The sequence below is a fragment of the Sciurus vulgaris genome (assembly GCF_902686455.1).
Source record: "Sciurus vulgaris genome assembly, chromosome: 14".
NCBI lineage: Eukaryota > Metazoa > Chordata > Mammalia > Rodentia > Sciuridae > Sciurus > Sciurus vulgaris.
The window spans coordinates 6,642,333-6,655,256 of NC_136475.1; the positions used below are offsets into that span (position 1 = coordinate 6,642,333).

Below are 12,924 nucleotides of genomic sequence, written 5' to 3' on the forward strand. Positions count from 1 at the left end.
CTTATACCATGAAAGGGAAAAGAGTAGCCAGGACTATGGCGCACGCCTGTAATCCCAGCAATTCGGGAGGCTGAGGTAGGAGGATTGCAAGTTCAAGGCCAGCCTAAGCCACTTAAAGAGACCCTATCTCCAATTAGAAAATTAAAAGGGCTGGGAATGTAGCTCAGAAGTAAAGTGCTCCTGGGTTCAATCCCCCAGTGCTGCAGAGAGAGAGAGAGAGAGAAAGGGGAGGGGGAGAGAGAGAGAAAGGAAGAGAGTTTACATTGCGCTGGGTCAAGTAAAATATCTCTTCTTCCAGAATAGTTTTGCACCTTTAATGATGAGGACTGAAATAACTATTCTTCCAGAAATAACTATTCTTCCAGAATAGTTTTGCACCTTTAATGATGAGGACTGAAAAGACTGCGTTTACCTGCTCAGTAGCTGCAAACCAAGTACTAAAGGCTGTACTGATTCATTCAGGTAGAAATCCAGCCCTGCGGTTGCAACTGGGCTAATGGAAGTCCCCTGTCATCTACCGCAATCCATATGGGCTTTGTACACATGAACCAAATGGGACGCGACAGGAACCACAGTGCTCACGTCTTTGGTCTTTGATGGAGGTGCTGATCTTTGCACTACTTTCCCAGACTCGGTGTCGATATCTATTGTTCTGACACACGCTGCTCGAATCCTCTACTGTAACTGGTGAGGGCCAAAGTATGCAAGTTCTGCTGGCTGTTACACAGATCCATCCCAGTTAGGAGTCGAGCTACGACTGCAAGATGGTCTGTGAGCCCACCAGATGCATGGCCAGATGGGCGTGAGCAGCCGGACTTTGGTCATTTCCTTGCATCTGTTGGCCTGCTCGGGGCAGGGAGCCATGACCGCATATCAGTGTCACCAAGGAATCCTGCATTCCACACATCCCCCTTTCTGTGAGGGACAGATGCCCTAGATCATGGCCACAGGTCCCTTTAGGGGAGAATGAGAGGAATATTTATTGTATGTATTTACAGTGGCAATGCTGGCCCCTCCTGGAGGAAGGGGGCCGGGCTGCCCTTCTGTCACTGGGGTCTGAGTTTGAGAACTGACTCAGACGTAGAAACTGAATGAGGACCTGCGATTTTCACTGTGGTGGATGCTAGGGGGCTTGGTTCCCCGGCTCTTCAATTTTTCTGGTTATTTAGTCAAATAATACTTCAACCATCTTCCCTCTTTATCCCCTCCAATAAAGGCCCTGTGTCCAGACAGCTGGCTGCCACTCCAGTGGAGTGACTGTGGGCACCTCCCCTAATGGACAAGTGCCTTCGCCGCTGTTGCTGCAGAGCCCTGTCACTCCCATATACTAGGAGGGCCGGTTCGATGGCCTCTTGTGTCAAACGCGACTCTTAAAAGTTCAGCGGGAAACGTTTCCAGCTGAGTGGCACACAGTGGTCTGCAGACGGCCTCTGGTTACGTCTCCTTTCTCATTTTTAAACGCCCATCTTTTACCCTTTTGCTTTCTTCATCCTTAACTGGGCTCCTGAAGGAAGCAATTCAGGATTAATCTTATAACCATTTTCTTTTGTACTGGGGATTGACTCCATCTCTAAACTGAGCTACATCCCCCGCCCTTTTTAATTTTTATTTGGAGACACAATCTCTTTCAGTTACTGAGGCTGGCCTCCAATTTTCTATTCTTCTGTCTCATCCTCCTGCATCACTGGGATTACAGACTGCACCACCATGCCTGGCTGCTTTGTTTTTATTTTCTGTTTCCTAAACATCAGGTTTTAATTCTACCAATTCCTTTTTTCACCAATCAGAATCTTTTTTTCTACATTATCATCACTAATACATATGGCTTACTTTTATTTGTTTTTTTTAAGTAATATAATAAACACTTGTGTAATTAGTGTCCAACCTAAGAGCTAGAGAGAATGCACTGTATCTCTATACCTTTGAAATATGGGATTTGGAATTATCTGCACACGATGACTGACTAATGACTAAAATTACACGTTTTTATAATGAATCAGTTTTTAATTTTTTTAGTATAATACCTTTTCCGCATAAACAAATATGCTCTGTAGAGTGATCCTCCACCTTGGTGTTTCCTTTCCCAGCTGCAGGTCCCAGGCCCAGGCCTCCCTTGAAAGGAGCTTATGCAGATGTCCCTGGGACAGCGCCACCTCCTGGACAGGAGAGGAGCAAGCTGAGTGTGTCCTTCCTGAGACTTATTTAACTCCCACTGCCTTGGGTGCTGTGTTTATCCCATGTGCAGTTTGAATGCAAGATAATGATGAGATCCGAAAAGACTGAAAAATTGCTGAGAAAAATGTGCACAATGAAGATGATCCTGTCGCCAACCATCCCCACGCTCGGGTGCTTTGTCTTTTATTCTTTTATTCTTGATCTGTAAGACCCCTCTGCATATTCTGGATTTTTTTCTTCTACCTAGTGCATATACTACCTCCCAGTCAGTTCTCTGTTTTGTAAACTTGTTGATGACTTATTTGCTATGCAAAGTTCTAAATTTTGACGTAAACAGTTTATCCATCTTTTTCTGTTACATTTTCTGTCTGTATTATAGATTTTCTTGCCTTCATTAAATGAACAATTCCCCTATGTTTTTCTCCAGAATACTGTTTTCTATTTAGCTTTTTAATATATCTGGATCATTTTTTAAATTTACTCTTCCAATACTGTTATTGAAGTGTTAGCTGGGGTTTTTTGGTTTGTTTGTGGTGCTGGGGATTGAACCCAGGACCTTGTGCTTTATGAGGCAAGCACTCTACCAACTGAGCTATATCCCCAGCCCAAGAGTTAGTTTCTTTGCCACAAATTTGAATTGCCTCTGCCATTCTAGGTTAAATGTGCACGTATAAGTGGGTATCTAATCTGTTCGGCTGATCTGTCTTCTGGTCCAGCGGTGATACCACCTTATTCTAGTGGCCATGCTCACAAAATGTTCCCCTATCAGGAAGGCAAATGTCCCCTTTCATTGCTTTTCTTTATCAAAAATGTTCTGCCCACTCTTGCACATTTAAAAGTTGAGAATAGATGTTCTGTTCCTAAGTAGAGTTGTCCCTCGGTATCCAAGGAGGAGTGGTTCCAGGACTTCCCAGGGGCACCAGAATCTGCAAATCCTCCTACAGAAGGATCATCTCCTCATACTTCAAATCATCTTTAGAGTATTTGTAATACCTAATACACTGTGAATGCTATGTAAGTAGTCGTTACACTAGATTGGAAATAATGTCAAGAAAAAAGCCATACATGTTCAGCGCAGATGCAAATTTTTTTCAAATTTTTTATCCTGTGGTTAACTGACTTTGTGGGTGTGGAACCTATGACTATGTAGGTCGACTATAAGATGCCGTCAGTGTCCTCTCACCACGATGACGACATTATGTTCTACTACATAGCTGTGCCAAAGCCTATTGAGCCAATCCTGTATTTTAAAATAATTGCATTGCTTCCTTTTTCCAGTTACAAACCACAATGTGATGAAACCTTTGTAGATAAATTTTTGCTGGTTTAAAAAATTGTCTCCTGGTGATGAATTCCGAGACCATGAATTGCTGGGGTAGGATATTGAAACTTTCCCAGGTCTTTGAAGTCTCGCTATTTTGCTCTCTGGAAACACCTCCTCATAGCTTTCTAGTAGGTATGGTGGGCACACCGTTCCCTGCACCCTCAAGGACATTTAAAGACAATAATTTGCTAAATTAAACACTAGGGTAAGGAGTACACATAAATGTTTAAAATACAAGTCCAGTTATATAGCCATATGTAGAAAAATGTTATATATATATATGTATATATATGTATATAGTTATTTGAAACTATATATATGTTACATATAGTTATTTGAAAATATATGGCAAGTCATTGAGATTTGGTATCCAAAATCTTTGCCTACTTTCAAGAAATATTATATATAGTTAAATGCTATAAACTTGAAGTAGATTAGAAGAATCAAGAACACTGTGGAACGTATGTTATTAAAATATGGATGAAATGATGGTAATGACTAAGGTTTGCATTCTCTTTCCAAAACAACAAGCAAAGCGTATTGTAGTTATCGGGCTGTGTTCCAGGCAACATGTAATACGCTTGAAGTGTATACTCTCTCATATCCTCACAATGATCAATTGAGCAACCAGGTCCAGGGAGCTCAAAGAACCACCCTTCCCTTGCTTCAAAAGGCAACTGGAGAAACGTCAGGTGTGAATCAGGTTCTCAGGTCTTTCTCAAAGCCTGTGCTCAACTAGAAGCCATACTGTGGATACTGGCTCTTACGTACATGGTAGAGAGCAAGAATGTGCCACGGTCCACCTTATGGAGGTCAGTAGAGTTTTGGACAGAGTCCATTCACAGTGGGTCAGGTAGGATCCTGAACTAATTTTGAGGTTATTTTGCAGTCACACCAAATACACTGCATGACGGCCGAATCCCTCCATTTCTTCCCTGATCCAAAGATTAAGGGCAGTTATGGCAGACAGACCTCCTCCACCAAGATGCCCAAACAAAAAATGAGTCCCTGTCCACAGGGAAATCCCTACCACTTGGTGCCACCATGGAGAGGTGCCAATTATATTGTTATAATGTGTGCATGTAGGAATTTGTGCCAACAAATCCAACCATCATCTGCAATATAATGTACCCATTAAAAATATGGAGGAAAAAAAACAAAAACCCAAACAAAACAAAACAAAAACAAAAACACATGGTTTTATAGCCACGTGACAGAAAGTGTTTAGTCCTCATAAAATCCACAGATGTAAACCAACAAACAAAAAGACACAGAGGTGCTGATCCCCACCCTCTTCGTCTCACATGCTCGTCTGTACAAAATCCAGCCAACAGGCTTTCACACGTTTAACCAGGTGGGCCCAGGGACAAGCAGAACAGTGGACAGTGAAGAGGTCATGCAGGAGACGGCCTGGCCCTGCTACTCACCTCCGTGGACAGAGGTTTTGGGTCCCCTCTATGAATTGAGATTCTCTCAAGGACTGTGATCAAATGTAGACAAGGTGAATGAAAACATGTTCAGCTAATGCTTCCACCTTTGGTACCCCTCAAGCCCAGGTGCCTTGGGACCTAGAGGAAGCCCACATAGATGGCAGCCTGTGGGTGGCAAGGCAAGGGAAGGCCTCTCCCGCCAGGAAGGACGCCCGCACAATTTCACCCTCTGTGCAGTGTGATTTCACATGCTGTTAAGCGATGGGAGGCAACGTCTGCTGGTGAGAACTTTGGATTCAGAAGATGTTAATAGAAAGAAATCAACAAAATGTTTGCATAAAGTTCCCAAATTCTCAAGGAAAACATAAAAATCAAGATCCATAAAATGTTCATGCTCACAATTGGTGAGAAGGCACCAGTCTGATTGGAAAAAGCAGAAAATGTTGCAAAATTTTAATTCAGTGGGTGGAAAACCTTGGTTTTTGCCTTTTTTCGTTTATCATGCCTTCCCCCTTCTCTGGCTGTAGAAGACACTGAATTCAGGGTTGCAAAGGGTGGAAGGTGATTCCCTCAAAGCAAAGATAATGGTGCAGAAAACCACAGGCGTAACTGGCGAATCCCAAGAAACCAAAAGCCCAAGTGGTGTGGCAGCCTGCAGGGGGAGTGAGGTGGGCAGCACGGCCCTCCTCTGAGTCAATGGCTGCACACAGGACAGGTGTGAGGGACAGTCACAGGGCAAAGACTTGCGCTCACCAGGCAACACCAACATGGCAAAATTAACAGAGTCTGCACCCCAGCTGTGAAAGGAGCCAAAGGGTCATTGGACGCACAGCCCAGGTTTCAGACATGGGTGAAGCCTTCCAGGAAAAAACACAGCCAAAGCAATCACAGTGACACCAACCCCTTTTTTCCTTTTAAATTTTTCTTTGAAAGATTGTGTGACAATACTTAGCCAAGTAGAGTTTTACTATTTGGCTTAAAAAACTTAAACCACATATTATCCATGGTTTTTAGGAATATGGCACCAGGTGATCATGAGTCATTTAAGTTACGGTGTTATCAACTGAAATGTACTTTAAGTCATTACATTGTGCCTCTGGATTTATTTAGAAAAGACAATATTTCTGTATTGTAGATTTTTTAAAACCAAGAAAATGATAACATGGCCTGAGAGACGGTTATTGAAATATTCTTCTCCAAAGTTTTCTTATACTTTTCCTGATTATCCATTTTCCCCCAAATTTTTATTTGAAATATTTGAAACCTACAAAAGTTGCAATAGTGGAATAAATCCTTCACTTTGATCCATCTTTTTTTGATCTTTTCCTGTATTTTCTCTCTAGAGATGTAGACATGTATTTATACATGTGTACATATGCACATACATGCACATATATATGTGAACGGTGAACACGGATGCAAGCCTCTGTAGCTCTGGATATATGTCTAACCATATAGGTTCACAATACACTTTTCTCTTCTGAATACCTGAGATTAAGTTGCATCTATCATGTGCCTCGACCCCAGGCTCCTCGGTGTGTGATCTCCTAAGAACAGAGACACGGTGGCACATTACTGGTGTCCAACACGCAATTTGTGTTCAAACATCCCCAGCGCTTTCAGTGGTGGCCTTTGGAGCCAACCCAGATGAGGGTGATGTTCTCTAGTTGAGTACGGTTCCCTATGCTTTTTCTGTCTTTCATGACACTGACACTTTTGAAAATCTAGGACTGTCATTTTTGCAGAATGTCTCTCAATTTGAATCTGATGCTTCTTTATTCAGCGGGTTCATGAGTGAGGAGTTTATGATGCTGCTGTGAAACACACAGAAGGGGAAGCTGACCTTCTGGGGAAAGTGGGGACAGGGAAGGCTCTGTAAGAGACTCCTGGCTGAGCTCAGGTCTGAACACTGCATAGGAATCAACTAAGTACCCTGGGCTGCTGAGAGTAAGAGCATTCCAGGCAAAGAGGTGCAGGTGAGAAACAGCATGGTGGCCAAAGGGGAGCTGGGGAGGTCGATGGCTTCAGTGTTGGACACTGCAGGACTGTGTGCTCCCTTTTCTCAAAAGGAAAATCTATGTAGAGAACCACATAGGCAGGTGGAAGCCCAAGGCAAAGACTCAGGCTGGAAATGCCCATCTGTGGGCTGATTTTTAAAACATTTTCTATGAATGAGATTATGCATGGAGTAGATTAAGAAGAGTCCTAGCTTAAGCCCTGCAGAACTAATTAATGTAATGGTTGGGTGGGAGAAGGCAAAGGAATATCTAGACACATAGGCAAAGCCTGCAGGGTATGTGTAAAGAGAGATGTGAGACAGGGTGTGCGTAAGTCAGCTTTCCATCACAGTGACAAAACACCTCAGAATATCATGTAAAGGAGGAAAGATTTATTTGGCACACAATTCAGAGGCTTTAGTCTGCAGCTGGTGGCTCCATTGCTACCGGCCTGTGGCAAGGCAGAACACTGTAGCAGGGAGTGGGATGGAGCAAAGCTACTCACTTCACTAGTGGCAGGAAAGCAGAGAGAGAGAGGAAGGAGCCAGGGTCCCAACACACCATTCAAGGGCTTGCCTCAATTCTTCTTCTTCTTCTTAGGCCTGCCTCCTAAGGCTTCCCCCACCTCCCAAGAGGCCACTAAACAATGACTCCATCTGTGGATTAGCACATTAACAAGGTCAGAGAGCCCTCATGACCAACCATCTCCTAACAGTCCCACCTCTGAACACTGCTGTACTTGGACAATTTCAACAGGGACCCTTAGGAGAGAAATAGATGGGGCTCAACTCTGAGCATAAGAACACTGGAGATTTACAGCCAGTGAGCAGAGCGATGGCATCAAGTGGATGGAAAATCTCTAAGAGGAGACACCAAGGGCAGGGAGATCCTTGCTAGCTGAGCGCAGTGGCACATGTCTGGTAATCCCAGTGATTCGGAGGCTGAGGCAAGAGGATCACAGATTCCAGGCCAACTCAGCAAATTAGCAAGACCCTAAGCAACTTGCAAAACCCTGTTTCAATATAAAAGAGAAAAAAGGGCTGGGGGTGTAGCTCAGTGCTGAAGTGTCCCTAGGTTAATTCCCAGTATCCACCAAAAAAAAAAAAAAAAAAAAAAAAAAAAAGGATGATCCTTGCTAAACTGACCTAACAAGGATGTCAAGGGTATAGACATCAAAGGTGGGGGACAAGGAACTTGATCGGCTATCAAGAAGTTGGGATTCTCACTGACTTAGCAGGATTATTTGCTAAGACTGTGCTAGGGAGGCCACATGGTGGAGGTTGAGGCTGAAGTCTAGTTAAAAAGAGGGCTTGAAGGAGCCTGAAGAAAGCTTGGTCCATGGGAGTCCTGAGACAGGTCTGAGATGAGAACTGAGAAGAGCAGCCACATGTAGGTCCTCGGTGGCCCTGGCAGGAGGATGAGGATGTTTTTATATAGTCCTACTGAAATTACTCAACGTTAGATATGATTCCTCTGTACATCCATGTAACATATATTAATGTGGCCATAAAAGAACAAGGGGACCAGGGATGTAGCTCAATGTTAGAGCACCTGCCTAGAGTGAACAGGCCCTGGATTTGACCCCCAGAAACATTATTTATGTATAATATGACTGGTTGCCAAGTCAAAGTTTTAGGTAAAAAAGAAAAAGGGCAGAATATGTAAGTAAGTTAGCGCTTGTATGAAAAGGAGGGTGTAAATACACACGCACGTGAGGGGTAAATATGGCCGCATGTGTGTGCACTTGCGGGTGTGTGCACAGAATGTTCTAGAAGTACATACAAGAGCCGGGTAATACTGATGCCTGCAAGGAGAGGAACTTAAGACTTAGAGCAAAGGTGAAAGGGAACCCAATGCACAGACTTTTTGTACCTCTTGATTTTGTACCATATGCATTACTTAAAAATTAAAAATTAACACACCAATAAAAATCTTTCTGAGATCATATACTTGCATTATAGCTTGCATTTTATTGACCATCTGTTCAAATGCCAACAAAGATCTATCTCATCCTTTCAAATTGCTACATGCACTCCATTTTATAGACAAGACAATATCTAGCCAAATTGGTTTCAAATTACTTAGAACAAACACCCCAGGGTGTGTCCTTGCACATTCGTATTTGCACTCACGTTTCTGTAGCACAAAATTCCTAGAAATGAAACAAGATACTTCTCCCAGAAGGGCTGCTTGAAGACTTGCACCATGCGAAACAGTGAGCGCCACGCGGCTGCACAGTCTACACGGAGTGCTCGTCCCCAGGGTGAGGGGGTACCCGTGCGCAGGCATGTGGGCTGCCTTTCCCCAGCAACCCTCGCAGTGAGCTCTGTTGAGTTCTGATGATGGCAACGGTGCTGGCTTCTAGATGCACTTCTAGAAATGGCCCCTGGTAAACATCCTGTGATTCCTGAGCTCCCTCCTCTTCCTTCATCTGCTTGATGTGTGTAGAAGGTCCAGTGGAGGACCCTGAGATCTGGCACGTTACTGGGTCGAGCCAAGAAATGGAGTGAGCACCTTGGAGCACCTTTAGAAGGTGCCAGTATTTGCATTGCCTACAACCCTTCTTCCCAGTGGATGCAGCCTTGATCAACCTGTAAGCTGGCTGAGCCACTTAGAGCAGGAAGTGAGAGAAAGCAGCGGTTGGCACAAGGCCCAGGACCCTGGTGCACCTTGCCCTGGTGGTCTCCAAGTCCACCACAACACTACAGCCCACTTCCCAAGTTGGCACCTGAAAAGAGCATGGCGACTGCTTCCTTTGCTCATCCACAATATTCTCTGAGCACCAACTGTGTGCCAGAGACTCCTCTAAATGCTGTGGATATACCAGCAAGCAAATAAGAGTCCCGGCTTTGCAAAGCTCTCCTCTTCATGTGGGAGACAACCGAGACACAAGAGCCCGAGATGGTGTGTGAGGAGAGGGTGAGGGAAAGAGCCTGGGACACTATTGGAAGTGAGGGTATGCCAGGCGCAGTAGCACATGCCTGTGATCCCAGTGGCTTGGGTGGCTGAGACAGGAGGATCACAAGTTCAAAGCCAACCTCAGCAACTTAGTGAGGACCTAAGCAACTCAGCGAGACCCTGTCTCAAAATAAAAATTAAAAGGGCTGGGGATGTGACTTGGTGGTTCAATCCCTGGTATCTAAAAAATAAAGTGAGGGTTAGAGGGTTAGGGTGACTGTGGTAACTGGATGGGAAAAAGTGATATTTGTACAAAAGCTTAGAGGTGATGGAGTTAGCAGCACATTATCTGGGAGAAGAGGGATCCCAGCAGAACAATTATGCAGAGGCTGAGAAGCTGAGCAAAGCCAGGTGTGCTCAGAGGAGGGAGAGGAGAGGTGCCCAGGAGCTTGGAAGGAAATGAGGGAAGAGCCGTGAGGAAGAGGATGTTCAGCGGCACTGTGCTTTGGAGGACACTGTAGGGACTTTGGCTTTTGCTGAGTGAGATTTATGCCTTTGCACACTTCCAGACAGAAAAACAATATGTACTCTGACTTACATCTTAAAAAGGAGGTCTCTGGCTAGCATATGGATGACAGTTATGAATGTCAAGGTGAAGTAGAAAACTGGGACATCAGGGAGGAGGCTGCTTTAGCAACAAACACTGAGGGAGGCTCATCTGGATTTGGTAACGGGTGGTGGGAAGGACTGGGCATGGACATATTTTGAGAGATGGGAGTCAGGAGGATTTCTTAATGCACTGGATAATGAGTAGGAGAGAAAGAAGGGGGTCCAAGAGGCCCCTGAGGTCTTTGACCTGAATAACTGGAAGAATGAAAACTACTGACTTAGGGAAGGCCGAGGGTGGAGATGTTTGGGAGCCACAGTGAAAGCGCAGCTCTGAACCCAGCACACTGGGGATGCTTTAAGACATTGGAATAGCAGTGCTGGACTGGCAGCTGATTGCAGTGTGGTTTTGCAGGGAAATCTGTGAGTGGAGAACAAATTTTGGAAGCCGATGACCTTCCATAGTCACTGTTGTTGTTGTTCTCCTGAGCCACACTTTGTGACTCACAAGTATGACCACCATTGCTGCATCATTTCTGGATTAAGGTGACATAAGCATGCAACTTAAGTACGATGTAGTTGTGTTAACAGTCTGTCTTTGTGGATAACTGTTTGTGCTTGGTACTGACAGTGCTACTTGATTTTTAAACATTATGAACACCATGACCATGTTTTAAAAAAGAGTTTTAACTATTAAAAAATAGAATGTCACAAAACCACTGCCAGAATGACCGAGGAAAATCACTGGAAACAAAGACTAAGTGATTCTGTTGTTTTAGTGACAAATGGAAGGACACATACGAATGGATTAGGAAAGCAAGCAAGCAAAACAGTTCACACTCCACAATGTTCAGAAAAAGATGTGGGATTGTGCTTGGTGGAAAAGAGTGTACAGAAGCATATGTGAAGACTGAATCTCATGAGGTCAGAATGAGATAGGCAAGTATTCCTAAATCAAATCCAAGTGGGGATGTTTCACCCCTGAAGATACCAATGCTCCATTGAAAAAGGAAGCTGCTGAATTTGATTAGGCAACACACACACACACACACACACACACACAACCACACACACAAAATGCATTACCATGCTGCTGTATGAAACAGGTAAAATTACACTTTCTGACTTAGCTGTTATAGCTAGATGCCTAGGGGATGAGCAAAAGGGCAAATTCTGACACAGTGGTGTGGTGTCCGACCCTGTAGGGTATAAGGCTGAATCTGGGAGGTCTTCCCAACGATTGTGTGCTTCTAATGCTGAATCATGGAAGCAACAATGAAGGGTCCCCCTCAATCTCAGATACTCAGATCTGAAAAACAGAGTGTTCAAATCATCTTCTGGTGTTCTATGAAAATTGTAATGAAACTTTGGAAAACAAAAGAGTGCTGATATTCAGATAGAAACTAGACTTTGCCAACTTATCTGCATATTTGGTAGACAGTGCAAATGTAATATTGGCAAATCTCATCCAGTGTATAAGCATCCTACCAAAGAAAGTGAAAAGATCCTACTTGCCAAGTGCCCTGGATGCCTGTGAGCCCCGTGTCTAAAAGGCATGTGATTATGGCCCGTGATGCTGAAGCTTCCGTAATGTGCATTACAGACCTTTCCCATTTCCTCAAAATGGGGCAGGCACACTTCATCATTAAAATCCACTTGGCCTTGCAGGTCAGCTCTCATCAAGCCCACATTATGGCTGATTTCTGTTATCAGTCCAGTGCAGAGACATCAAGCTAAATATCCTCTCACAAAGGCATTGAAATATTGAGTTTTGGTTTACATACTACACAAGAGAAAAGGATGTCAAAGACTCAGGTACTTTAAAGAAGTATTCATGAAAAAGGAAACAGAAAAAAACAATAAAACACCTTATGTATTATGGATGGAAAGAAACGTCACTGCTGTTTTAAATAAAGGTACTAACCACTCAGTCCAGTACGACTGCATCTGCGTTCTTCATCTCACAAGTCCTTGCACTTCTGTTCTCTAGATCTGCTTGCTGGGCCTGGCTCCTTGGACTTGAGCTCTGCAGGCGTTCCTGGGAGCTCATCTGTACACCCCCTTTTACTGAGCAGCACCTGGCAACAAGGCAGCAGGGAAGGCCAAGGTCGGCCTTGGGACTGCCACTCGCTCTTCAGCAAGAGTGGCTCCAGTGGCAACATCCAGAGCCTCAGGGGGCAGGAGCCCTCAATGTGCAAAACCTGTCCATGTCCTTGACCTTTTTGTCACTATCTTAATGCTTTTAAGTCTTTCTCCTTGGGCTAGCTAACCTGATCCACCACACAGTCAGTCATTGGTCGGCCCATCAGAGAAGAAAACGATTCATACGTATTTCTACGTGACCTTGTCTCATAGTCATGACCTATTGATAAATGTCTTATTGAGCTAAAAAAACGAGGTGCTGCAACTCATATGTCGTTAGGGACTTCAGAATAGGTTCAACATCCTAGCTAGGTGCAGTTGAGGAAGACTGTAATCCAGCTACTCAGGAGGC

The 12,924-nt window shown here is 44.2% G+C and overlaps 1 protein-coding gene across 1 annotated transcript in view; it reads right to left on the bottom strand.

Annotated features, from left to right (window-relative positions):
* Nucleotides 1-367: 367 nt before the first annotated feature.
* CHCHD5 (coiled-coil-helix-coiled-coil-helix domain containing 5) overlaps nt 368-12,924 on the bottom strand; it is a 48,686-nt gene continuing 36,129 nt past the window's right edge. The window contains exons 4-5 of the mRNA XM_079110688.1: nt 2,025-2,156; nt 368-954 (exon numbers count right to left, since the gene is read on the bottom strand). Coding sequence (XP_078966814.1) covers nt 934-954; nt 2,025-2,156 — 153 coding nt within the window. The 3' untranslated portion in view covers nt 368-933. The remainder of the gene's footprint in view (nt 955-2,024; nt 2,157-12,924) is intronic.